General features: G+C 43.6%; 1 protein-coding gene, 1 long non-coding RNA gene and 1 pseudogene across 4 annotated transcripts in view; 2 read left to right on the top strand and 1 right to left on the bottom strand.

Annotated features, from left to right (window-relative positions):
- Positions 1–8,970, bottom strand: part of LOC122915227 (conserved oligomeric Golgi complex subunit 2-like) — a 32,009-nt gene extending 23,039 nt beyond the window's left edge. For all 3 annotated transcript variants that reach the window (XM_044261912.1, XM_044261921.1, XM_044261903.1), the window contains exon 1: positions 8,791–8,970. Coding sequence is in view for 2 of the 3 variants with exons in the window: in XM_044261921.1 (XP_044117856.1) it covers positions 8,791–8,862 (72 nt within the window). In the remaining variant the exon portion in view is untranslated. The remainder of the gene's footprint in view (positions 1–8,790) is intronic.
- LOC122915221 lies at positions 2,975–3,904 on the top strand (annotated as a pseudogene).
- A 47-nt stretch (positions 8,971–9,017) lies between the features above and the next one.
- Positions 9,018–14,418, top strand: LOC122915240. Its single transcript, XR_006386030.1, has 2 exons — positions 9,018–9,134; positions 13,537–14,418. It is a non-coding gene; the product is annotated as an uncharacterized LOC122915240 (long non-coding RNA).
- The last annotated feature ends 11,967 nt before the right edge of the window (positions 14,419–26,385 follow it).

The following is a 26,385-nucleotide window of genomic DNA, read 5'->3' as shown; positions in this document are numbered from 1 at the left end:
TGTTAATAAATAAATAGAATCTTTAAAATAGAAAAAAAAAAAAGGGATCTGAAAAGATGCTCAACTTTGTATGTCATTAGGAAATTGCAAATTTAAACAAGGTACTATTACATATCACGTAGAATATAAAAAATCCAAAGCACTAGTAATACCAAATGCTAGCAAGGATGTGGGACAACCGAACTCTCATTCACTGTTTGGTCAGAATGCAAAATGGGAGACACTGTGTGAGACAGCTTGGCAGTTTCTCATAGAACTAACCACACTCTCACTATAAGACCAGTAATTGTGCTCCTTCGTATTTACCCAAAAGAGCTTAAAACTAGTGTCCACAAAAATGTTTACAGGATGTTTACAGCAGCTTTATTCTCTGAAGTGCCAAAACTTGGAAGCAATCCAAATCTCCTTCAGTAGGTGAACAGGTACACTGTGCCACACCCACACAATGGATTATTCGGCAATTAAAAGATGAATTATTAAGCCACAAGACTTCGAAGAACCTTAAATGCGTATTGCTAAGTGAAAGACCAGTCTCAAAGGCTAAATACTATATGATTCCAACTCTATGGCATTCTGGAAAAGGTAAAAATTAACCAACATTTTTATTTTTATTTATTTTTTACGTCATCTCTATGCCCAATGCGGTGGCTAGAACTCACAACCCCGAGATCAAGAGTCAGATGCCCTAGCAGCTAAGCCAGCCAGGTGCCTCTGAAAAGGTAAAACTCTAGACAGTAAAAAGATCCCAGGCTGAGGGGTGAGGGAGGAGGGTGCAGACAGAGGAGAAGAAACAAATAGATGAGGTACAGGGGTTTTCAAGGCAATGAAACTAGGCTGTAAGATACCAACAGTAGGTAAATAACATTATACATTTGTCAAAACCCACAGAACTATAGAAAGAGGAGTGAACCCTAATATAAACCATGGACTTTAATTAATACTGTATCAATGCTGGTTCATCAGTTGTAACACGTGTACCACAACAATGTAATACATTAATAATAGGAGATAGTGAAGTTAGAAGAAAAATAGCTTCTTTTTGTACTCAGGGGTATTTCCTATCTGAACCCAGTTAAAGTACAAATCCCCCAAAAGGCCAGAAGTTGGGCGATCACAAGAGGTGCTGGAACACAGGAAAATAAGTGAGCAAACCAGACAAGCTGCAGGTAATTAAGAACCATTAACCATGAGAGAAGCAGTGACATCACTCAAAATTAAAACCAAGTAGAGTTTAAAAGTTTAGCTACTTTACTAACTAGCTGCAATCAGGGATGGCAAACAAAGACTAATTCAAAGTAACCTGGGAATTAATCATTTAAAACTTACCAATAATCCGAAATTAGTAGCTTTAATGCTATGAAAATTACATGGAATTTGGAAAGATTGAAGTTCTCTAAGCTGCCAAGAAGTAAAACACTCCTTTCCAGATACATGGACTTATAAAATCACTATGTACTATCTCCACGAGAAGCAGAATCCCCCAGAACCATCACTCTGTAATGATGAGAAGTACTAAGAGGGCATATGAAATTTATGAGCTCTGCCCTGAAACATGTCCCATTTCATCCAGACAAAAACCAAAATAGTTAAGCACTAATCTGCACACTACATAGGGGTTGAAAGACATAGAAAGTTTGTGTGCGCTCACGTATGTGTGTGTTTCCAACCATTCTTGAAAACAACGGACAACAGAGATGAATAAATGTCCCTGTATATCCCATAAATATTCCTCAAATATTTATCATGCAACTCCAGCTCTGCTCTAAGACCTGGGGACACAGTCATGAAAAGACAAGACAAGGTCTCTGCTATTAAGGAGCAGATATTCTAATGCAGAAATGAGAAAATAAATATGTAAACAAATAAACATTATATTAATGAACAGTGATCAAATAGTGATTAATGAATAGTGATCACAGCTAAAAAGAAAACAGGACACCGTAAAGGTCTGACTGACAAATGGGATGTATTTTAACTTGGATGAACCAGGAAATATAGAACAATGAGTTGAGATCCAAATGACACAAAGGAGCTAGCCACAGGAAGTGTGGGAAGAGTGTTCCCGCCCAAGGTATCAGCATGTGTACAAAAATGTCCTTGGAGCTCTTCCCTCCAGCCTCTGCTCTCAAATCTCTGACCCAGCTAGGTGGGGACATAATCTAGGACGTGTGTCTCCCAAAACTCATTCTAAATCTTTGTTCGGTGACTAAATTATCCAAGCTTGAGAAATTAAAAACATATGCTAACAAGATCTTCCCACCATCTACAGAGAGATCATCTTAAAAGCAAAATGAAACAGTAACACCGAAATTCTATGGAACTTCTGTTCTAACATTTTAATCAATTTTATATCAAACTCCTTTGTTGAATTTATATACGCATTTGACATATTTATGAAGAGACAAAAAAAACCCCTACATTCCGTAAATGTATTTATCCATCTAACAAATATTTGAGTTGCTAATTACACTCTGTTCCAGCTGATTTCTTCTCTTTATCTCTGTTTTCCCCTCAATTTAACACCAATCATAATCTATGTAGGCTTTTAATTCGCTTTTCGAACTTAATTTCTTGAGCTATTTAAAAGACTTATCCAGTGCTAGAGTTCTCAACACTGGTCACACATTAGAATCACTTAAGAAACTTTTTTTTTTAAGATTTTATTTATTTGACACAGAGAGAGAGAGATCACAAGTAGGCAGAGGGGGAGGGAATCATGCTCCATGCTGAGCAGAGTGTCCCATGCAGGGCTCGATCCTAGGACCCTGAGACCATAACCAGAGCCGAAGGCAGAAGCTTAACTCTCTGAGCCACTAAGGAAGGCACCCCCTCACCTGAGGAACTTAAAAACAAAAGCCCAAAGGGCACCTGGCAGGTTCAGTCACTGGAGCGTGCAGGTCTTGATCTCAGGGTTGTGAGTTCAAGTCCCATGTTGGGTATAGAGATTACTTAAAAAAAAAAAAAAAAAGAAAAAGAAAAAGCCCAAGCCCCAGTTTGTGATTAATTTGTTTAAATGTTTAAAGAAATTTGATGCTAAATGTTGTAAGACTAGTTAAATTACAAAAAGATATATTTACATAATATTCTTGCTCTCAAATTTTGAACAAAGAACTTACTAATAATCAATAACTGAGTAGGCCAACATTTTATTTAAATAAGTTTTATGGTACTACAAAGAGTGAACTAGAAAATCAAAAGCAAGGAAAAATGGGCATGGTGTGAACATGGGGAAGCAAGAGAAAGCAAGAAAGTATGTGACGGGGAAGCGAATGCTTAGCTCTGAGATCCTTCTCTGAGAGAAGGACAGATTAAAACCTAAAAAGAAAGAAAAGAAGGATCCCGTGCACTCAAGGAAAGAGAAGTCCCCCAACATCCCTCCTGCTTTTTCCAATATAAACACACAGCTGGGCCGCCTTACTATCCTGGTTGGTACCGACTTTATCAACTTTTCTATTTAGGCCAAACTTGACCGGGTACAGTCAATGATGGACGGGCTGTGTGCCAAGTGTATCAGTTGTACAACTGACTGTGTACTGGCTGAAACTGAGAAACCAGGGTGAAAGTATCAAGAGGCTCTAAGGATTGCCAAAGAGCCAAGATTCAAACGATTACCACGTACACACAAGACAAACTACACAGATGACTGCTCAGTACGGAAGTAATTCAGAGTGTTACACTGTGGCATCAGCTGACCCAGACCCAGAAGATTGCTGGAGTTCCCATCATGGACATTTCTAACCATACAGACGACACTGAGCGAATGCCAGATGATGACGGAGCCCCTCACTCCTATTTCTTAACAGAGTTCCTCAGCCCTCCTTTACCAACTTTTCCTGTTGCCAGTTCATACAAGCAATTCTCCTTACCCAGTTCCTCTGTTCTGAGCTATGGCTAAAGACACTTATTTTTTATGTTTTAAAACTGATTATCTTGTACCATGTTGCTTTTTGTTGCATCTTTTTATAAATCAGATGACTGCTCACAAAAGACAAAAAAAAAAAAAAAGGAATGGAAAGGAAAGGAAAGATCAAAAGGGTGGACAACAACAACAAAAACCCACTTCTTTTTTGCCAGGAACCCTTCTTACCAAGTGCCAATCAGATAAACTTTATCTGATGTTACATCGTCACATCTCCTCTATCATTAGGGAAAGTAGTTCACATAAGAAAACTTCTCTATAAAATGAGTTCCAGGCTTACATTCCATATTTGGCTAATTAGAATTTTATTATGAGGTCTGTCTCAAACTGATGCGGAAGAGAATGGAATCTTGTCATCAAGACGTGACATCGAACTAAGAACCCACAGGATAAGCACTCAGCTCCTGTGACACGAAGACGGCTCTTGGGGATGGGGGACCCTGGGCAACAGTGGCTGACCTGCAGGCCTGCAGCTATCTGCCGTCTGTCACTCTTCCCTCTTCCTCCTCTGTCAGCTGCTATCTCCAGCCGCCGTCAACAAAGTCCACCTCAAACAGCCATCACTTCCCTCTGGTCCCATTTACCGTAGCTAAGTTCCAGGCCAGGCATCCAGATCACCAGCCCTGTGGGAACTTTTTCTAAGGTAAAAGGTGGCCCTATTGGTGAAATGCAGGCGCCAAGGCGTGCAGACATTGTGCCATCTTCTGCGCTATTCTTAATGTTCTGATTGTCCCACTTCCCTCAGTTCCCCACCTGTGGCCTCTGGAAAGGAACATATTACAGTAGGATTTCCAAGGACTGATGCGTGGGGGTCAGGAGATCTGGCCTGTGATTGGCCCCAACTAGCAGGCCTCAGTTTCCTTATCTGCAAGCCAGGATGGACTAGAGTCTTTTCAGAGGAGCCCGCAAAGATCACATAGATAAGCACCACCTCATTATACTAACAAGCAAACAGAAGGCCGGAGGTGAGTGATTTGCCCCAAGTCAGACATAAGCAGGCAGAGAGCAGAGCCGAGGATGGGACCCACATCTGCAGGTCACAGCTAATCAGCCAGCACAGTACAAACAGATCTGAGCAGATGCTCGTTCTTCCCCTTTTCCATTTTGTCCATCAGAATGCATGCTCCCTGTGAACAAGGACACACAGGACCTGCTTCCTGTCTCAAAATTCCCAGTTCACCCAATTAGAACAGGGAGGAGCCTCAAGGACTTACCCCCCCCCCCGCAAACACACACGGTTCTTTTACCTATGGAACATGAGGGTACATACATTCACCGTCCAGAGGGCTCCTGCCTTCACTTCTCATGGAAAAGGTCATCATATCCCTACCCGGGGTGCCAACGAAGCCACAGGTTACAGAGAAGAACTGACGCAGAGAAGTTCTTAGGAGGCAGACTGGCTCAGCGCAGAAACAAACTTGTCTACCAAGGAAAACTACCCCATGGGGGACTGATTCTCTTTGAAATACGTTCGAGTGTGTGGGAAAATGGTTTTTCAAGAGCTGGTGGACTGACCAGTCACCTGGTACATACAAGATCACATCCAAGATCACATACAAGATCACATCCGCATTCTGACAAGAGTGGCTGCCTGCAGTGTAGACCAGGGGCCAGAAAGACAAGGAAGGCACAAGAAGACTGGGTGAGAAGCTTCTATGGTGTGATGGCGAGGGCGCACTGCAAAGGTACGAGAAGAGATCGAGAGAAGTATATGGACTCAAGAGGTTTAGGGAGCGAAATCCACAGGACTTGGTGTGACAGACTAGATTTTGGAAAGGTGACAGAGTAGGAGTTGACTTCTGGTTTCCCGACTCCCAGCTAAACCGATGAAGTGTTTACTGAGAGAGGCAATAGAATAAGAAAGATGGTTTTCAGTAGAGGAGGTACTCACGAATTCCGTCTTGAACCTGAAGAGTCTGAGGGGCCACAGAGACTTCCGAGAAGGTCACCAAGTCCGATACACAGAATTGGTGCTCAGGAGGAGTGTGGGACAGAGACAGGAATCTGCCTTACCTGCCGATAGGTGGTCATGAAGCTGCACGAAAGGTCATCTAGGGAAAGAAAGGAACACGGGGCTGAGCCCATAATCAGCATTCAGTGGCTACCAGGAGCATGACTTTGCACAAGAGACACATCAGAGAGGTAGAAGAAAGACAGGAAGCAATGCAGAGCATTTGGTCTACTGCGATGTCAAGTAAGGAGACAGAGAAAGGTCAGGTGTGCTGACTTACAGTTTTGGTAAGAACTCTTTAGTGGAACGACAGGGCCTGAAGGGTGGAAGGTAAGAAAGTCAAGTCAACCCCTGAGCACTGGCTGCGATGCGCGACAGTGACAGGGCAATACCTAGAGGTGGGGCAGTCAAGTGGGAGAGGATCAAACAGGAGTGCGTGATGGGAAGGAGTGCAGGGGAGAGGATCCTCGCAGGCTCCTGGAAGGGCAGGAGGGCATGGACTCCGAGCCAGAGTGAATACTGAACCCGAGGAGGAAGGAGAGCCCCTCCCCGTACCAGGCGAGGAGGAGAAGGGGACAAATACAAGAATGGGATCGTGATCAGCAGGATGGAGGAGGTCCCGTGGGATGGCTGCTAATTTTTCTGTACGACTGGAGATGGAAGTCATATGTTGAGATGGAAGAGGAAGGCTACGTGTGATGTCAATAGCACACCCATGTAAATGGTCTAATTTATCTGTTATGCCACTTTCTCCCACTACTACCAATACCTTATGTCCTGCTCATCTATTAGTTGGCTGTCAACCCAAAGGATTTTCATATTTCTAAGCCAACAAAGTATGATGTTGCCAGTGCCTCTGCCCCAGGTGACCCTTCCCCATCTGCCATTCCTGCACTTTGATCACCTACCTCTTTTGCATACCTTTCCCCTTCTATTTCTCATTAGATCTCATAAACATGACTTTTTAAGTAGTCTCCTGCCACCAGTCAGCTCCAACTCAACAGATATGACCATGCAACTTCTTGCTGTAAACCTGACTGCAGCTCTACCGTGAAGACTGCATCAACGTGGACCCCTCAATGTATGCAGTGTCCAAGGTGCAACCCGCAGCCCCACCCCATCTCCCTTTCTACCATCCCAGTCTCATTCCAAAATGTGCCAAACAAGACACCTATGTAGAAATACAACCCCGACAGCAAGCTCTCCACTCATTTCTGCCTCGGAACTGTAACTTACAAAACATCTCTCTGACGGAAACACGAATTGCAAATAACCTTTATCTCTCGCTCCCACCTAGAAGATCCATACCACTTTACACAGAACAGCTGCTCCATGTATTTTCCTTCTATGTATGAAGGGGTCATGTTCATTAACACTACAAATTGTACATTACATTCAGAAGTTTCAGAGCCTTGAAAGAATATGGAATTGCTGGCATTCTAGCCACTTTCCCAGTTTGCTCTCCTCCTACCTATAAGTCCTACTTTAGAACTGCTATTTTGAGATTACTATTTTCCGAAGCTGCTTTGACCAAAGGCATTCTGTCAGCTCAGAGTGAGAAAGATGGCGGGGCTAGGAAGTGTGAGAATATGCTAGTGTTAGGCCCAAAGGAAGCCTGACGAAGTCCAAAGACAGACAAGCTAAAGAGACTTCCGTGCTTTGAGATTCTTTAAGTCTGTGTGTGTGCCTTTTCTTCTTCCAATGACCTCTCTCCTCACATTGTGTCCTTCGTTAACAAAAGGTTTCTGGATCAAAGAATTCACTCTGTGCTCTCCTTCAGACACTCCATTCAATTTACACCTCTTATTACAGTGGCTTAACATCACCGTACAAGAACAAGAGTACAATATACCTTCGTCTAGACATCCCTACATATTAAAAATGATATGGCCACACCGCAGAGGATCCAGACATAAGCACTTTTAAAGCCAGAGTTTGGGAGATGTGATCTGAATGCAAGTATCAATAAGGAACTAGCTGGTTAACCCAAAAAAGAAAAAAAAAGAAAAAAACATAACAAGACTTGAAGCCATAAAAAAGTAAGAAATTCAAACACTTTTCAGAATTTTAGGTACCTACAGAGCCAAAACTTTTTAACACTGAAACCAGCTACTAAATCCCAATCCTTAGAAATTAAACATATACGTTTTGATAGTTTAAGTACAGACCCAGAGGGATACAAAAAACAGATAAAGCTCCTCCTGGCTCTGATTCAAACCTTGGGGCATTTTCACGGCTATGTCTGATGAACCTTTCCTGTCAGTAAAGTCTTTTCAGTTTAAATTTCTATTATGTAAGTTTATGTCCTACAGTAATCTGCTGCCAGCTTCAGGCTGACCTCACCAAGAGAAGTAGGGCAACGTTAGAAAAGGAGCTTGGTATGCTTTGTAGTACTGGACCAGAATCAGTAAGCACAGTACAGTCTTTCAGATTTCTCATTCCTGGAGCTTTAGACGAAAGTCAGGCATAAACGTTAGGTTAAGTGCCTTTTTGACCCGATTCCTGGTAAGTACGTGCATTCAGAGATGTGTTCAACGCACAGTCGCTGAGCTTCTAGGCACAAGGCACTGGGAGGCTTCTGTCAGGCCGGGGGAGCGGCAGTCTGACTGTGCCGCACAGTACCAGAGGCGGGTCCTACGGGTCCGGGGCTTTTACGTTTAGCTCAAAACCACTTGCCCTGAACTTTCAGGCCTTTTCATTCAATGTGCACGATTTCACAGGAGTGCTTTCTCTAGGCTGCACCTAGCCAACCCAAGGCCAAGAGACTCACTGCGAAGTGCAGCGAGGTCCCCGCCGAGGACCCGTCCGGGGCGGGCACGGCCCAGGAAGCCCACAGGAGAAGCCCGAGGAGAGGCCCCGGAGGGCCAAGGAAGGCAGGCCACACCTGGCCGGCTCCGGGGAGCAGAGCCCCGGCGCGCACCTTCATGAACTCGTCCCTGTCGAAGCAGAAAGTGTCCGGCCCCTTGGGCAGGTTCATCCTCCTTCTCTCCATCCCGCCGGCCGCCGCCTCTCAGCACCAACACTCCAGCGAGGAGGAAAGGTAGGAGGCTGCGCTCCCCGACGCTGCGGGTGCAGCCACGCTGTTTCCACGGAACAGAAGGCACCGCTTCCGCCAACATGGCAGCGCCGGTGCCGCGGCCAATGAAAGAGGATGCCGCGGGCCCGCCTCCGCCTGCCTCCACCAAGAGAGGCGTTCGGACCGCCTCCGCCGAGCCAGCAGGTGATGCTGCCCCCGTGCGGCGGAAGGTGACACCACAGCCTCGCGTACGTTTCTGCGGGGCAGCCCCGCCGCTGGTGATGCCGGGTGAGCGGGAGAGGGGAGGCTGGGGAGGGTCAGGGGCGCTCCTTCCCCACCTCGCCGTTTCCCTCGGAAGATAGGCCTGCGAGCCTCTTCCAGGACCTTCTCCCGACATTGTCCCGCGGGAAGCATAGCCGTGGCGGGATGCTGGCCCCATACTTCTGTGGCCGGTTGTCCAGAGTGGGGGGCACGTCCCCGTGTCAGGCCTCCGGTCCCTGTGCGCCACCGCTGCAGCCATCTGGGCGCGGAGGCCTCTGTGGGAGCCCGGCTTCCGCCCTCAGCCCCGGCGCCCAACGGCGAGCGTGGCTTCTCCCCCGCCGCCGAGCTTGGCTCCAGCGATCTGTAGGGAGGAAGGTGGTCAGCTGGCAGCCTCTGGTCGTCTGGGCAGCTCCCGGCTCCACTTCGGCTCAGCTGCGGCGGGACCACAAGTTTGGGTCCTCAGAGCTCTTAAAGAATCACCTCGCTACCGGCCCTCAAAACACAACCGACAAGTAGATGTGCTGAGCATGTTTATGTCCAGTTCGCTCTAGAATGGGCGGAACCGTGTGTTTGTGGCTAGCGTTGGTTCGATCGCCACACCTGCCCCCAATTTCCGAGACCCCCTCCTCCTCCTGCCATCCACCCCACATTTATTTTGAGATTTTTCTTTCCTCTTCCCTTGCTCTTTCTCCCACTGTCCTCCCCTTTAATGGGAATGCCATGGTCAAATGATGATCCATTTCTTTTTTTTCTCCGTGAGACTCTGACAGCTCAAACCACAGATCTCACGCGTGCCCTTCACGCTGCAGCTTTGCTGTAATGGCCCATGCCTGGGCTGCCCCTCCCAATGCTGTGATCTCCCAGAGATAGCACGAGCAGTCCTTAGAAAGGGATGGGACACAGCAAGACAACGGCTTACAGTGAGTCTTGCATTCGAGTCACTCAAAACGGGAAACTGGTCACTTTTTTAAAAAAAGTGAGTACAGAATCTGAAACAATACATTCCCTAGCAGTGGGCCTGGCAAGGCCTTGTGGAGGAAAACGTTCCCAGTCAATACCCAGAGACTATGAGAGGTAGGATGAGAATGGTAATCTTATCTGGAGAATCAGAATAAATTGCCAGGGGAGCAACTATGAAAGTGCATTCTATGCCCTGTTGTGGTCATTTGGATATAGGGAATGAAAGCCTCGTTATTTGGTCTTTGTTTGTTTACTCTTATTATGAAAATTCTCAAACATACACCAAAGTGTGTAGAGCAGAAGGATCCCGGCCCTTCCGAGTACTTATCACTCTACTTCCCCAACTGTTTCATAGGCCCTCCTCCTCCTTCAGCCCCCCGAAGTGCCTGTATTTTTGTTTTTTTGGGAGGGGGGAGTTCTGGAATATATTTTAAAGTAAATCCCAAACATCACATCATTCCCTGCTCCCCAGATACCTTGGTTTACACATCAAAGAAGGAGGAGAAAGAAGAGGAGGAGGAGGAGAAGACTGAGAGGGAGGAGGGATGAAGAAGAGAGATTTCCGCACAGGCCCACAGTGCCAGAATCAATAGGTCTAATAAGCTATTCCGACTGGCTCTGAGAGGCATGACTTTTAGCCCAGGGCCACAGTGCTAATAAGCGACAAGGGCAAATTCATGTAGTGCAAACAGCAAGGTCCACACTCATCACCAAGGCACCGAGAGGGGGGCAAGGGTGCCAGACCGATGGAACAAAGTTTTCTGGGAACCCCACCTGCCCTAGAAGTCCAGATGAGCAAGTAGTCGAACTGTTTTTTACCTTCATTGTCTTTCCTTTCTGAAATGATTTCCAGTCTTTGGTAAAGTCATGAACCTGAGCTTGTGCAGCCTGGGGTACTGATCTTGGGGATGCTGAAGAGAGTAGGTGCCAACAAAGAATGAAAATCCCTGCTGCCTGTTCTCCTTCCAAGAGTCAGGAGGGAACAGTCAAGACCCCATACAGTGCACTGCCACTTGGAACCCTGGCTGTGGCAGTGGCGTGGCTCCACCAAAGCCAGGAGCAACAGGCAGGACCCCAGACCCCAGATGCTAATGGAACACCCTGGGGAGGACGAAGGAAAGGCAGAGAGTCAGCGGAAACCTTCCCAAAGGACATTGCCCTCAGTTTCATCTGGGAGCTGACATTCAGCTGGTACACACCCCTTCAGCCACACAAAGTTTGGTGACTAGCCTCTGGCCAGAACCTGCTGTGTGTCTCCCTACCCTGAACCCTTCCCAAGATCCCTACCATGGCCTCGGGATCCAGGCACTGAGAGTGTAACACTTGACTCTGCGTGGGTCCCCGGGCCATCTTTTGGTTAGTTAGTTGTCCACGCTGTTGAAGATTTGCCTACTGTTACATGTTTGATTCTTGTCTTTGGTGATGGTACCTATTTCATAGGAAATAGAAGCTGGAATCCAGGAAACAGGCTGGAAGATGAAATTAAAAAGTGGATACAAAGCTTCGAATCAGAGCCAGACACAATCAGCGATCAACTATATCCCAGTCTCTCCCCCTCTTCTCTGATCTGTACTTTCCTTAATGAGGAATGAGACTTTAAGTTGACTTTTTTTTTTATCTTCAAGTCTCTATCTCTCTGTATTCCTTAACTTGCCTCTCTTGCCTTTATTTCATCCTAGAGCTTGTGCCCATGACTTCTTTTCTAAGTAAATATTAACCCCCTTTGACTCTGAATCTCTGGAAAATTCTCAGTTCCCTATTTTCACTGGCACTGTGACAGGTCCTCATTTCTCCTTCCCACTCTTCTCTATTTATAGTTTCGACATTTTTTTGGCAGGTTGGCTACAGAACACTCAAAAATTGCAAAGAGAAATACTGTGTTCTGGAAATTCGTGTGAGCATTGTTTTCCAATATAGTCCTTATACTCTTCTGATCCTCTCTTGAACTGTTGGACTAAAGCAGCTGACGCTTCCACCAGCAACCAGAGTCATCCTGTCCACTACTGTGGGAACAGAGGGTTTCCATTTGGAACTGAAGACTGAGCCTTAAGTCTGGTGGCCCTTTGGTGCCAGGAGAGGAGGTATGGGGCGGGTGGGACAGGAGGACAAGCATCATGGTAGAAGTCTCCACTCGACCAGGAAAGCTCAAGTGACCCAACAGGTCCATTTCAACATCTTCTGTATTTTCCTTATACAGCGGAAAGTGTGGATTCATTCCAGAGTGGATTTGAGATCATTTAGTTTGATTCTTAAATATTTCCCATTCCAACCAGAAACAACTCATCCTAGGGGCTCCCAAATTCTGCCTCATCTTCCTAATCAGTTAGTACCCCAAATTGGGTATGATAGTGCCAGAACATTCTTCCATGTGTATTTTATAACAGACTAGTATTTTATTAGTTTTTTTCAAACTAATAAGAATGATAAGGGTAACTTTTTTTTTTTTTTAAAGCATAGGCAAAATCATGAAAGACATTGAAATGAACCTAAAAGATTATAGTGTCTTCCAAGGGAAAACAGGTGTTGTCTCATGTACCCTTCTGGGCTCACCAATTCTATGGGATATTCTGTGCCTTTCTTGTCTTTGAGCTATTTTGCAACTCTATAGATTGTACATAATTGATGTGGATGCAGATGATCTTGTCTAGCGATATGTAAATGAATTTTGTCCACTGGAAGTACAGTTGACCCCCTTTCCTTTGGTAGAAGGCAGTTTTGCAACCATTTGCATTCTCTTTGCATATCTATTTGCATCTATCAAAGCAAATTCGTTGAAGTATTACTGATTGTATATGTGTCTGCCTTGAGATTCTTGCTTGAAGTGGTGGTAACATCTTAGTGGTTCCCAAGCTAATGAATGAATTAAACAAAATCCCTTCAGGCGTTCATCTCATATTTGTAAAATGGTCCTTATTTAATCTTTTCGAGAAAATGATACACTAGCAAACCATGACAAGATTCTGGTAAATGAAAAGTGCAATGAAATCAAATCGGAACGAATTTTAGAATTACCTTCAATGTGGCCCACACCATGCCAGAGGCAGAGAATGAATGAAGCTCGAAGACATGCCTTCTGGCCCCCAGGAGTTACAATAATCTTTGTCAACATTGGCATGCCTGAGAAATGCATGTGACTTTCCCATCAGGGTTTCCCCGGGGGTTCAGTTAACCTTTCTCTTCCAAGCTACTCTCTCTTGTAGTGATATCAACTGTGCCCTTGGTTTCAGCTCCCATTCCCTAGCCAACATCTCTCCCACTGATACACGACCATCTGTTTCTTTCCTACCCACCAGGCCCCTGTAACTGACTACCTACTCGTGCTATTTCACTGTGATGTCCCACCTGTGCCTCAAAACCCAGCATGTTCAAAACTTGATTCATCATCGTTTCTGAAAGAACGGCTTATCCTCCTTTGTTTTGTTTCTTTAGAAATGATTCCACCAATGCCAGTGGCATGCACCAGAAACCAGGAAGCAATCATACAGCTGAGCCAACCTGATGTACTTTAAAACACTTGACCACAATTCTCCAGTGGATACTCAACCCTGGCTTCAAACTCCCTTGTCTCTCCAGTGAGTTTGCTTTCCCTCTAATGGATGACCGTTTCACACCTTCAAGACTTGCCTCAACAATCCCTACCACCACCTCTTCTGAACTATGTCACCTCACTCCCAGCTCCTGTCCTAGGGATGAGGGAGCAGGAGACAAGCTGAGGACAAAGCAGAAGCTGGTGCCCTACACCCTCTCCCCATGCCATATGTGTAACATTCCTCATGCACTCCCGGCTGCCCTAAAGGAAAAACAATGCTTAACTGATAGAGATCCCAGTCCTGCCGGACAGGAGTCTCCCTCCATCTACAAATGTCCTAGCGACTTACAAGGAAGGAAGAAGCTTTCTCATCAATAACCTGACTTCCAGAGACCCATACCTCAGTTTCTGGAAGCCCTAACATCACCCTCCCCTCCATAAAATTGAGGGAGGCTAAGGGCGAGGGAAGTGTAATAAAACTGAATTTCTTCTAAGCCCGAAGCCCACTGACAAGGATGTGTGATAGGAGGAATGTAACATATCTCCAGGAAACTCCCAACTGTCTTCATGCTTTCCCTCATTAGAGGCAAAAACAGCCTTGACTTGACAATAACCAGGTCTCCCTTATCCTGAAATTCTTCTTTAGCATATGACAGTCCTTCTGGACACCCCCTTTGTCCTCACTTTCCTCAGCTCCCAGTCAACCACGCCTCTGTCTGAGCACCTCTTTCTGCCCCTGGGTCCTGGCCCTGTGTTTTAATAAAACCACCATTTGCACCTAAGACGTCTCAAGAATCCTTTCTTGGTCAACGGCTCTGGACCTCACCCCACTGAACCTCACCTGTGTTCCAAAACTTCATCACTAGTGTCACACTTCAAGAAAATAAAAGCCCCTTGTGCAGGAATTCCCTTTTCTTACCACCATCCAATCAAATCTATACCTACATTTGTATCCATTTTTAATTTGTTTTTAGACATTTACTCAACAAATATTTAGTCAGTACCTACTGTGTGCTACACACTGCCCTGAGTGTTTGTAAATCTGTGGCGAATGACACAGAAAAGTCCCTGGCATCATGGAATTTACATGGTAATTGGAGAAATGTACAAGAAACACAGAAAGAGTTGAAGACAGAGCAGGTTTATTGAGAAGAGCAGACATCCCCAGCTGGGGTTTGTTCTTCCTTGTGCCTGGGATTTTTTCTCTCCAGCCCTCTCCAGGACTCTACTCCCAGGGTCAATATCAAGTTCTCGTTCCAATGGATCCTTCCAGTCAGAAGACAAATGACCTTTTTTATAAAAACAAAAGGAAAAAACCCAAAACAAAGACTTCCTTTTACCTTCTATCTTCCTATAACAACCTCCATATTTCTCTCCCCATCTCATTCCCAGCATAGCTTGTAAAATATTTGTCTACACCTGTGGGTGTAGGGTACCATGTCCCCAAGGGTAGTTGAAAAATCTCTATAAAGAATCCTTATGTGCAGATCATTTTAAGGGAGTCCATTTCCAGATCCAAACTCCATGTGTGCTGGGTAGGATAGGCGATATGCCCATTCTTGGTTCTGATATCAGGATACTCCTCTCCTTCCTGGAAGATCAAGATGCTCCTCTCAGATCTTATTAGAGTGTAGGACTTGGGCTGACACCAAAGTTGAAATACCAGTTTTGTTTCAAATAATCCCCTTCTGTGGGCAGTCCTGGGGCTCTGCCTTTAGGGCTTCCTCTCCTTATTAAGGTTGAAGGTTAACATCGGAAATGGAATTTGGGCAGATGTTGGAAGTGCTCTGAAATCAGAATAACAATCAGTTTGGGTTAGTGACACTCATTCCTTCATATTTAAATTAAACTACATATTTGTAGGGACATAATAGGAAAAAGCACAAGTAAGGATTTTAATGGTTTCATTCCATTCCAGTGTGGTTTGGGAAATAAAATAACAGAAAATGAGACTGTTCTGCTTTAAAAAAAAATCAACTTGTAGCAGGCAAATGTTATTCCAATGAAGTCGAACCTTTCCTATCTCATTTCCTTTTTAAAGATTTATTTATTTATTTATTTATTTGGTAGAGAGAGAGACACACACACACACACACACATGCACAGAGAACACTAGTAGGGGGAGCAGGGCAGGGAGAAGCAGGCTTCCTGCTGAGCAGGAATGTGGGCCTTCATTCCAGGCCCTTGGGATCATGACCTGAGCCAAAGGCAGCTGCTTAGTGACTGAGCCACCCAGGTGCCCTCTATCTCATTTCTTAAATGTTTAATATTTTCAACACCTAGTTAATAAAATATACATATATTGTTGATGAGGGAGCAGGAGGCTGGCTGAGGACTGAGCAGGGGCTGGCCCCTGCACCCCCTCTCCACCCGCTCCCCTCAGTAATACCTGTCACATTCCTCAGGCACCCCTGACTATCCTAGAAGGAAAACAAATAGTTAACTTGCAGAGATCACAGTCCTGCAAGGCAGGAGTCTCTCTTGGTTTGCAAATGTCCTTGAGATTTACAACAAAGAAGTTACCTTATCAATAGCCCAATTTCCAAAGACACCTAACTCAATTCTTCAAGCCCTAAGGTCACCCTCCCCTCCATAAAAAACTGAAGGAGGCGGAGGTAGAAGGAAAAGTAAATATAGTTACATTTCTTCTAAACCTAAATCTCATTAACAAGCATGCTTGATTGCGGGAATGTCACATTCCACCAGGAGACTCCCAATTGTCTTTATGTTAATGCCTCATTAGAGCAAAAGTGGCCTTGGCTTGATAGTAACCAGACCTTCAATATCCTGGTAGTCTTCTTTACCCCAGTAGCCCTTCTGAACCTCCCTTCCCCTCACCTTCCCCCAACCTCAAGGTATATATCATGCCTACCCTCACAACCCGGGGAAGCAGCTCTTCCGGCCCACGGGTCCTGTTCCCGTGCTTTAATAAACTACCATTTTGCACCAAAGATGTCACAAGAATTCGTTCTTTGTCATCGGCTCCGGACCTCAGCCCACTGAACCTCACCTAGGTTCTAGAACTTCATCATATGGCGCCTGAACGTGGGGCTGTGAGTCTTTACATTTGGATTCTGAGCTTCGGTGCAAAATTGGTGAGTACTTTCTCTCCTTTTCCTTTACTCTGATTTCAGGGCTTTTCAAGGAGTGAGGTCTTATTGGAACACTTGCATGTCAGTGGCTCAGGCTGCAATCCTCTAGCCCGTGGCTACTCTACGGGGAGGAGAGCATCTGTTTCTTGGCTGTAAGTTAGTACCCTGGCCGGAATGGCAATAGACCCAGAAACTTAATATCCTTTCTTTATTCCTGTTCTTATATAGAGTTGTCTCTCTTGGGCACGGGACAGCCACCTAAGTCACCAGGACGGCTACCAATCTTAAGACTCCCGTGTGAGGTTTCCTCCTGATTGATCTAATGTGATCCCCTCCACATCCCTGGTCTAGCCACTTCTGGCCGAGAGACCTCCACTGGGAGCCGGCTGAAACCAGTACCCGATTGAATTAAAACGCAACCGGGGATGGTTTCCTAGGGAAGTTGGATGCAAGGACCACATGTGTTGGAATGTCGCATAGACCATGATGGATTTCAGTCTTTACTGTTTCTTGTCAATGTCTCCTACAGACTATTTATAGCTATGAAATTGGGTAATTTCCCCTTTGCCAAACTTTTCTAGTATTTCCATGGGTTGAAATGGCAAAACAGTATGCAGTCTTCAGGACAGACAATGGCATGGCATAGCACAGTTTCCTAGTCCATTCACCAGGCACCCATCTGTAGCCTAGGATGCGATGGGGAAGTGGAGGGACGCCGGCACCCCTCCAGGGCCTATTATGGCAGGGATGCCTTCCCGGGGAAGGCAGGATGGTGATCAATAGGGATATCTTGAGGGATGCTTCTGGTCGCTTTTGACACACAGGAACCTCTGACATATCCTGCGTGGGATGACACCCAGGAGTCAGGGGGGATTTGGTAATGGACCTTCTTTACATTTCTGGGAGCATGGCCACAGTTTAGTTCCCAAAGACTCTACCTTGGGGCTCCTATTAACCCACTGGAAATAATTTGGATTGCAAAACTTAGGAAAGGACTGAGCTCCTGTAACACTGCTTGGCCTCAGTGGGATCTATCAGTTAGATCTCCTCTGCAGGAAACAGGCAAATGGACCTAGGATACGTTCATTGCTCATACCTAGGCCTTGATTGCTCTGCCAAAGGACCCTGAACTAAGGGGCTTTTGCGGAATGTGTTTGTCCAAATGAGTCAGTTAGTAAACCCAGTTTTCTGGGCTATCCTTAGCAAAAGAGACTCTGATTGTCTCTCTGTTTCTCCTAATAGATGTGGGGGCTTCTCCCTCACTCACTTCCCATGTTAATGGCCGTAACTGGAGCCAACTGGGGTTAGTCTAACTCGAGACAGAGACTGTAAGGAATATTCCCAAGCAGCTGCCGAAACTCCCTTTGTTTCGGGGAAGTTTCCTTGTCTTCTTTGGCCCGACATGGACGCTTAACCTCTCCCCCCTTGCTGGTAGGAAAGCTCGGCGTCTGCTCCTTTGTTGGGGTTTATGAGCTCCAAAACTGGGAATCCTTTCTCTGCCTCCTGGCAGCACTTTGTTTCCTCTGTTTCCCCCTTTCATCCTGTTTCTGTGCACCAGGATGCAGGGTGCAGCCTGCATGACTAACCTCTAGATCATGCACCACGGCTCCTTCTCTCTTCACTGTCAAGGAGCAAGAAGAGCACCCCCTGGACCTAACACCCCCCACTCCAGATCTTCCCACTTGTGTCTCAGGTAAACATTCAAAGTGGAGTGGGTCCAGGTGAAATGTAAATCAGTATTGGAATGAAGTTAAGTTTGTTGGTTTAAGATAAGTCGTGTCTTTTAAGTTATCAGCAGTAAATGTGAAACTTCGAAGTTTAATGAAGGTCAAATAAGCTCATGTTGTTTGTTAAAATTTGTTAGCAAAGAGATGGCTAAACTGATGGTTAATTGTCTGTCTCAAAGTTTTAATGGGTAATTGCTGAAGTAGCTTTCAAAGTCTTTGGTAACCTGAAAGTTTTAAAATTTTGCTTGGATGACAAATGGAATTAAATTGTGGACATCTAGGTTTTAAAGGATAAAATGCTAAGTCATTAATTACTGGATGTAGGTTTGTGCTTTTGACTTCTTAACTACAAAGAAACTAAGAGTATTTAAATCTGTTGGTAAATGTGTTTTGCACTTAACTGTTTCATAAATTTGACATCTGAAGAATTCTGTTGTAACAGTTCACAATTGGTTAATACTTAGTCTTCACTAGAGATTAAGGGGTTTCTAAGAGTATCAAATTCTGCTTAGTGTAACTAAGACTGATGGAAATAAGGGAAACTCTGTAGGAAAGTAGATAATATGTAAGAAAGATTTAAAGAAGGGAAATGCATTTTATTAAAGATAAAAGGTAATTTGGTCCTAAATGAGATGGTTGTTTGGAAGGAAATGGCTTGGGAAAAATCCTGAATGCAGAGGAAAGTTGTAGAAGGTTTGTGAAGGGAAATCTTCAGAAAAGGAATTTTAGCTATGGTCAAGATGGACCAAGATTGGAATGAATGGGTTTTAAAGGTACATTGGTACAAGACTGAAATTGTCTCTGTTCAAAAGGACAAAGTTTTCTTAGATTAATTGATCTGTTAAGAGAATGTAAATGGTTTTCTCTTTGCCAGCCCAGAAAACCCAGTTTCTATGTTTTGTTTTATCACGTGTTTAACATCCCTAATTATATTTAGGCATGTGCTTTAAAACTTTATAAGATTTTAGCAAATGTCGACAAGATTTAAGTTGTAAATCTCTTCAACTCGGCTTTTCCTTGATATGCGAAGTTGCTCAGGAAGTACTACTGAACCAGTGAAAAACATTGGGTTACATTTGGGAAAATGCTCTAATTATTCTAGAGATTCTATGCATTTACTAAAGTTTTAATGTTTTGAGAGATCATCACTTGATATTTTAATTACGGAAATGTTATGTGTCGCAGAAGTAACCTGATTTCCTTGCAGCTAAATTGTAAACTCCCGTCTCTTCAGCTCTAACCATATACATTCCGAGTTTTTGTCATTTATAATTGTTTTAATTCTTTTGTAAAATGAGTTTTATCTTCAAAGAGATTCATACAAATGACTTTCAGGACAAATACAGATATTTGATATACTTGAAAATCCTAAAACTCAAATGGGTAAGAATTTCCAAAACTAATAATTAAAGCTGCATTCACCAGATTTAGTAACATGGGACTAAATGGACTAAAAGATTATAGTGTTGTGTCTCTTAATGTTTTGTCTTTAAACATTGCTGGTTCTCTAATGTTTGCTCTTCCAGACTAGGGATACTTTTTCTAAAGTTATCTTTAACTCAAAGAGATGTAAAAGTGCTTAAGGCATTCAACTTTTCTCTCTATCTGAACCCTCTGAAACCAAAAGGTCTCAGTAAGTATTCTTTCTTCAATGGCAATCAGTCATTCGCATAAGTTCAATAAGAATCTGTTCTCTTTGTAACAAGACATCATTGGAAACACGGGTTATTTTACCAAGGCTTTGACTGGGATGTCATATTTGAAAAGATTCAGATATGACCAGACAGCCTTAAGGAACTAAGGTTGACTTTAAGAAACATGGAGCCATAAAGCCCCTTGGGACTGTTGGCCTGATACCTTGTTTACAGAGTTCCAAGCACCCTCACTAGGTGAGTAAAGAATGTCACTCCTTGGTAGGTGCAGAGTCCCATGAAGAGGCATATGCCCAAATCGACAGGTATTGCGGGCATGCCTAGTGGCAAGTACGTGGCTTGGCTTCTGGCCTGGAGAGGCTACTATAAAAAGTTCAACCTAGAGATTCCTTATAAGGAGTTCCAGCAAAGCAGATTCTAAAAGATCTATATGATCACACTCACTGTTCTTGCTGTGCTTATTAAATAATGGGCCAAGTTTGTTAAAACTGGTCTTGTTTCACAAGTGAATTAGTACTGATCTGGCTATCTCTGTAAATGAGGGTTTTTTAGAGAGAAAAATTCTGTTTTAGTAACACATCTTTATGGATGTTAAATTCTAGACGTGGTTGTCTTTAAATGTTTGTTTACCTAAGCTAAACAATTTGAGATTAACTTCAGAGAAGTTGTACAATAGCTTCTTTAGTCGATCTTATTTTGTGGGGATATTAGCAGAACCCCGTGACACATGATTAAACAACTGGAAAATGGGATTGATTCCCCTACAATTGTATAACTTAACTAACACCTTGTTTGTGGCTGGGATAATGAAATTGCCTAAAAGCCAGCCTATCACACTCCATAGGATTAACTATGGACTTGTGGAGATAATGGATGACCCCACTTTCTTTATGATTGGATCGGATGATGCATGGGGAACTCCCCTTATCTCTTGACAAGTTTTCTCCCACTTGCCAGTGATTCTCCATAATCAGGATATCGTTAAGGCTGGACCACTCAAAGGTCTTCTTATTGGTTTCATCCCTTAGTCATATTTATCCTAGAAGCCACCTCTGTTGAGGTGCAATTGCAAACAGATGTTTTAGCGAAACATAGAACAGCCCTCATAAAAGGAGCCTCAGATCTCACTATGGGATAGCCCCTAACTAATGAGTTCACATCAGGTCCCGATTTGTCTTAGAATTCAAAGGCCATCAATGGATGATGGAGGCCAACTAATTCAATATTGGGCTATACTTACAGATATGCCAGAAATAATACTTTAAAACTTTTCAGACTTAAAACCTCGTTACCTGTATGCCTGAACCTGACCACTGTACTTCTTTATAGATCAAAACTGTTCAGAGGTTATTGATATTGCTTACTCTATTTGGCCATATTTAAGATGCCTCTGTTAAAAATGTGAATGACAGTTTACTGATGACAGTAGTTTTCATAGAAAGAATAAGAAAAGCTAGGTATACTGCAGTGCTCACTGGCACTTTGCAATTGTCAAATCCTAAAAATAAACATTAACATTGACTCCAAATATGCCTTCCTGGTACTACATGCCCATGGAGCAATTTGGAAGGAAAGGGGATTGCTGTCAAGCCATAACTCCCCAATCAAATATGGGTCTAAGTTACAAACACCCTTCTTATGGCTATAATAAGGATGGCATATATCAAATCTGGGATACATATTTCATACCCACAATTGGACAGCTCAGTCAAAAGGCAGTTTTATGCTGGGAACAAAGAAATCATACATATACTTGGGCAAATAACACACGACATCTAGGATGGCTATCACTAGAATTGTGTTCCCAAGTAATAGTACTCCAGGCTACTGACTGGTTTGCTACTGACTGGGCAAGGCGACCTGGCATTAGATGGCCAGCTCCAAATGGAACCCAGTGGGTATGTGGAACCAACCTGTGGCCCTGGCTTCCTCCAGGATGGATAGGTCGCTGTACCTTAGGATTTGCCTGGATTCATGGGCGCATTACTAAAACCATTACAACCCCAGCTAATTTCCCCAACTTGAAACAAAGATGGACACGATCGTTTTAAATGGGATGATCACTTAGCATCCATTTTTGTTCCATCTCGGGACTAGAGGATGTCATGTGGCATGTAGAAGCCCTTAATAAATATACTACAAAGGCACTCAGTGATTCACTAAACAGCATCTCCCTACTTAATACCGAAGTTTCACAGATTAAGGCAGTTCTACAGAAAAGGATAGCCTTAGATGTCCTGACAGCAGCGTAGGGTGGCACATGTGCAATTATCAAGACAGAATGTTGTGTGTACATCCCAGACTATCACAAAAATGTCACAGGACTAATAAAAGATATGAATACCCAGATTAAGGCCCTACAAGATCCTTCTCTCTCTCTCAGTGAATGGTTAAGTTCCTGGTTTGAAGGAGTACTATGGCCAACAATTAGGAATCTCCTTTTTGGGCTTCTCAGTCTTATCACCTTATTAACCTTAATATGTTGCTTTGTTCAATGTTTCTCTACTTGGTGCCGAGACTCCATTGCTGCAATGACTTCACCACGGCAGATGATCCTTACCACGCGCAGACACTCCTTCACTGTCAGCGCTGGATTCAGCTGCCTCCGCCTTTTGTAACTCCCCTATACATTCGTCCACTGATCAATGTTGACCTGAGTAGATAGGGACAGCTCTACGCCCCTATTCAGCAGGAAGAAGTTACAGAAGATGAGACTTTCCACCTTCAACCACCTTAAAGATTTAAGGGTCAAAATTGTTCAGGGGGGAATGATGAGGGAGTAGGAGGCTGGCTGAGAACGGAGCAGGGGCTGGCGCCTTGCACCGCCTCTCCACCCACTCCCCTTGGTAATATGTGTGACATTCCACAGGCACCCCTGACTTCCCTAAAAGAAGAGCAAATGGTTATCTTGCAGAGATCACAGTCCTGCAAGGCAGGAGTCTCTCTTGGTTTACAAATGTCCTTGAGATTTACAACAAAGAAGTTACCTTATCAATAGCCCAATTTCCAAAGACACATAACTCAGTTCCTCAAGCCCTAACGTCACCCTCCCCTCCATAAAAAACCAAAGGAGACGGAGGTAGAAGGAAAAGTAAATAAAGTTAAGTTTCTTTTAAAACCTAAATCTCACTAACAAGGACGCCTGATAGCAGGAATGTAACATTCCACCAGGAGACTCCCAATTGTCTTTATGTTAGTGCCTCTTTAGAGGGAAAGTGGCCTTGGCTTGATAGTAACCAGGACTTCAATATCCTGACAGTCTTCTTTGCCCCAATAGCCCTTCTGAACACCCCTTTGTCCTCACCTCCCAACTCCTGTGTATATAACCAGACACTCCTCACAGGCCCAGGGCAGCCGCATCTCTGCCTGCCCACGGGTCCTGTCCCCATGCTCTAATAAACCACCTTTTTGCACCAGAGACGTCTTAAGAATTCTTTCTTTAGCCGTCGGCTCTGAACCTCACCCCAACGAACCCAACCTAGGTTCGAGAACTTCATCAGTTTCATCCCTTAGTCATATTTATCCTAGAGGCCACCTCTGTTGAGGTGCAATTTCAAACAGATGCTTTAGTGAAACCTAGAACAGCCCTCCTATAAAAAGAGCCTCAGAGCTTACTATGGAACAGCCCCTAACTAATGAGTTCACATCAGGTCCAGATTTGTCTTAGAATTCAAAGGCCACCAATGAATGATGGAGGCCGACTAATTAAATACTGGGCTACACTAACAGATATGCCAGAAATAATACTTAAAACTTGTCAAACTTTCTCCCAACCCCCCTCCCCCCAGCAACCCACAGTTTGTTTCGTGAGATTAAGAGTCACTTATGGTTATGGACATTGGGGAGGGTATGTGCTTTTGGGTAAATTGGAAGGGGAGATGAACCATGAGAGACTATGGACTCTGAAAAACAATCTGAGGGGTTTGAAGTGGCGGGGGTGGTGGGAGGTTGGGGTACCAGGTGTTGGGTATTATAGAGGGCACAGCTTGCATGGAGCACTGGGTGTGGTGAAAAAATAATGAATACTGTTTTTCTGAAAATAAATAAATTGGAAAAAAAAAAACTTGTCAAACTTTAAACCTAGTTACCTGTATGCCGGAACCTGACCACTGTACTTCTTTCTCTGTAGAGCAAAACTGTTCAGAGGTTATTGATATTGCTTACTCTATTTGGGCAGATTTAAGATGCCTCTGTTAAAAATGTGAATGACAGTTTACTGATAACGGTAGTTTTCATAGAAAAAAATAAGAAAAGCTAGGTATAGTGTAGTGTTCACTAGCAATTTTCAATTGCCAAAGTCGAAGAATAAACATTAACACTGACTCCAAATATGCTTTCTTGGTACTACATGCCCATTGAGCTCTTTGGAAGGAAAGGGGATTGGTATCAAGCCATAACTCCCCAATCAAATATGGGCCTAAGTGAAAAGACCCTTCTTATGGCTATACTAAGGATGGCGTATATCAAATCTGGGATACATATTTCATACCCACACCCATTGGACAGCTCAGTCAAAAGGCACTTTTATGCTGGGAACAAAAGAATCATACGTATGATACTTGGGCAAATAACACACGGTATCAAGGATGGCTATCATTAGGATTTAATCCTGAGTGTTTTTGCTCTATCTGTAATTTTGAGGTGTAAAAAATACTCCTCAATGGCCTTTGTTTTTCCAAATACACAGTCCATTGCTTAATCTTTTTATTTTTCAAGGTGGGGATTGCTGTTTAGCTTTCTTTCTTTCTTTCTTTCTTTCTTTCAATTTCTTCTTTTGAGGTATGCTGGGTTACTTTGCTATTCCTTAAAGCAAGAACCATTGTAGTACATTACACAGTATAGTAAATTAATGATACGTGTTATGTATGATAGCATATACATATGTCCATACATATACATGGAAAGGTCATCTCTGATCTACATGCATGTGGTCATATTGAGACACAGAAAATAATAAACTTGGGATAAGTTAATATTAAAAAGTAATAGTCAAAGAGTATTCTTAGAACTTGAAGGCTTTGCATTTATGATACTGTATTGATCAGAATTAACTAAGGTGTGAAATCTGATTTACTCAAATTTCAATCTGACTCCTCGTCCATGGAAAGTTGAGCAGTGACGGTAGACAAAATAGGGTCTGTAGTTGAAGTCTCTACTAAGAACATTTCTCTTTCAGACACAAAATTCAAGACAAGGTCATTGATTGTGTTCCATAACATCTTTTTCTATTATGTACGGCTTCTGCATTTTTGCCTTGAGATGTTTTTCATTCATGCTAGTACTTATCATTCATCCATCTGTACTTTCTATAGAATATCTTATTTTATCACTGAACAGTTCATGCTAAATGACTGCTATACTAGAAGGTAAATAAGACTCTTGAATTTTTTTTTTAGATTGAAGAAGTTATTTTTTGGTTCAAAGATATTTGAAGCGTTTTTTTTTCCAATTTATTTATTTTCAGAAAAACAGTATTCATTATTTTTTCACCACAACCAGTGCTCCATGCAAGCCGTGCCCTCTATAATACCCACCACCTGGTACCCCAACCTCCCACCCCCCCGCCACTTCAAACCCCTCAGATTGTTTTTCAGAGTCCATAGTCTCTCATGGTTCACCTCCCCTTCCAATTTACCCAAAAGCACATACCCTCCACAATGTCCATAACACTACCCCCCTTCTCCCAAACCCCCTCCCCCCAGCAACCCACAGTTTGTTTCGTGAGATTAAGAGTCACTTATGGTTTGTCTCCCTCCCTATCCCATCTTGTTTCATTGATTCTTCTCCTACCCCCTTAAAGCCCCCATGTTGCATCACCACTTCCTCATATGAGGGAGATCATATGATAGTTGTCTTTCTACGCTTGACTTATTTCGCTAAGCATGATACGCTCTAGTTCCATCCATGTTGTCGCAAATGGCAAGATTTCGTTTCTTTTGATGGCTGCATAGTATTCCATTGTGTATATATACCACATCTTCTTTATCCACTCATCTGTTGATGGACATTTAGGTTCTTTCCATAGTTTGGCTATTTTGGACATTGCTGCTATAAACATTCACATGCAGAAAAATGAAATTGGACCATTTCCTTACACCACACACAAAAATAGACTCGAAATGAATTAAGGACCTCAATGTGAGAAAGGAATCCATCAAAATCCTTGAGGAGAACACAGGCAGCAACCTCTTCGACCTCAGCTGCAGCAACATCTTCCTAGGAACTTCGCCAAAGGCAAGGGAAGCAAAGGCAAAAATGAACTATTGGGATTTCATCAA

The sequence above is a fragment of the Neovison vison genome, chromosome 1 (genome assembly GCF_020171115.1).
Source record: "Neovison vison isolate M4711 chromosome 1, ASM_NN_V1, whole genome shotgun sequence".
NCBI classification, from domain to species: domain Eukaryota; kingdom Metazoa; phylum Chordata; class Mammalia; order Carnivora; family Mustelidae; genus Neogale; species Neogale vison.
The sequence above is the reverse complement of the archived record's forward strand: the minus strand, read 5'-3'. Positions and strand labels throughout refer to the sequence as shown.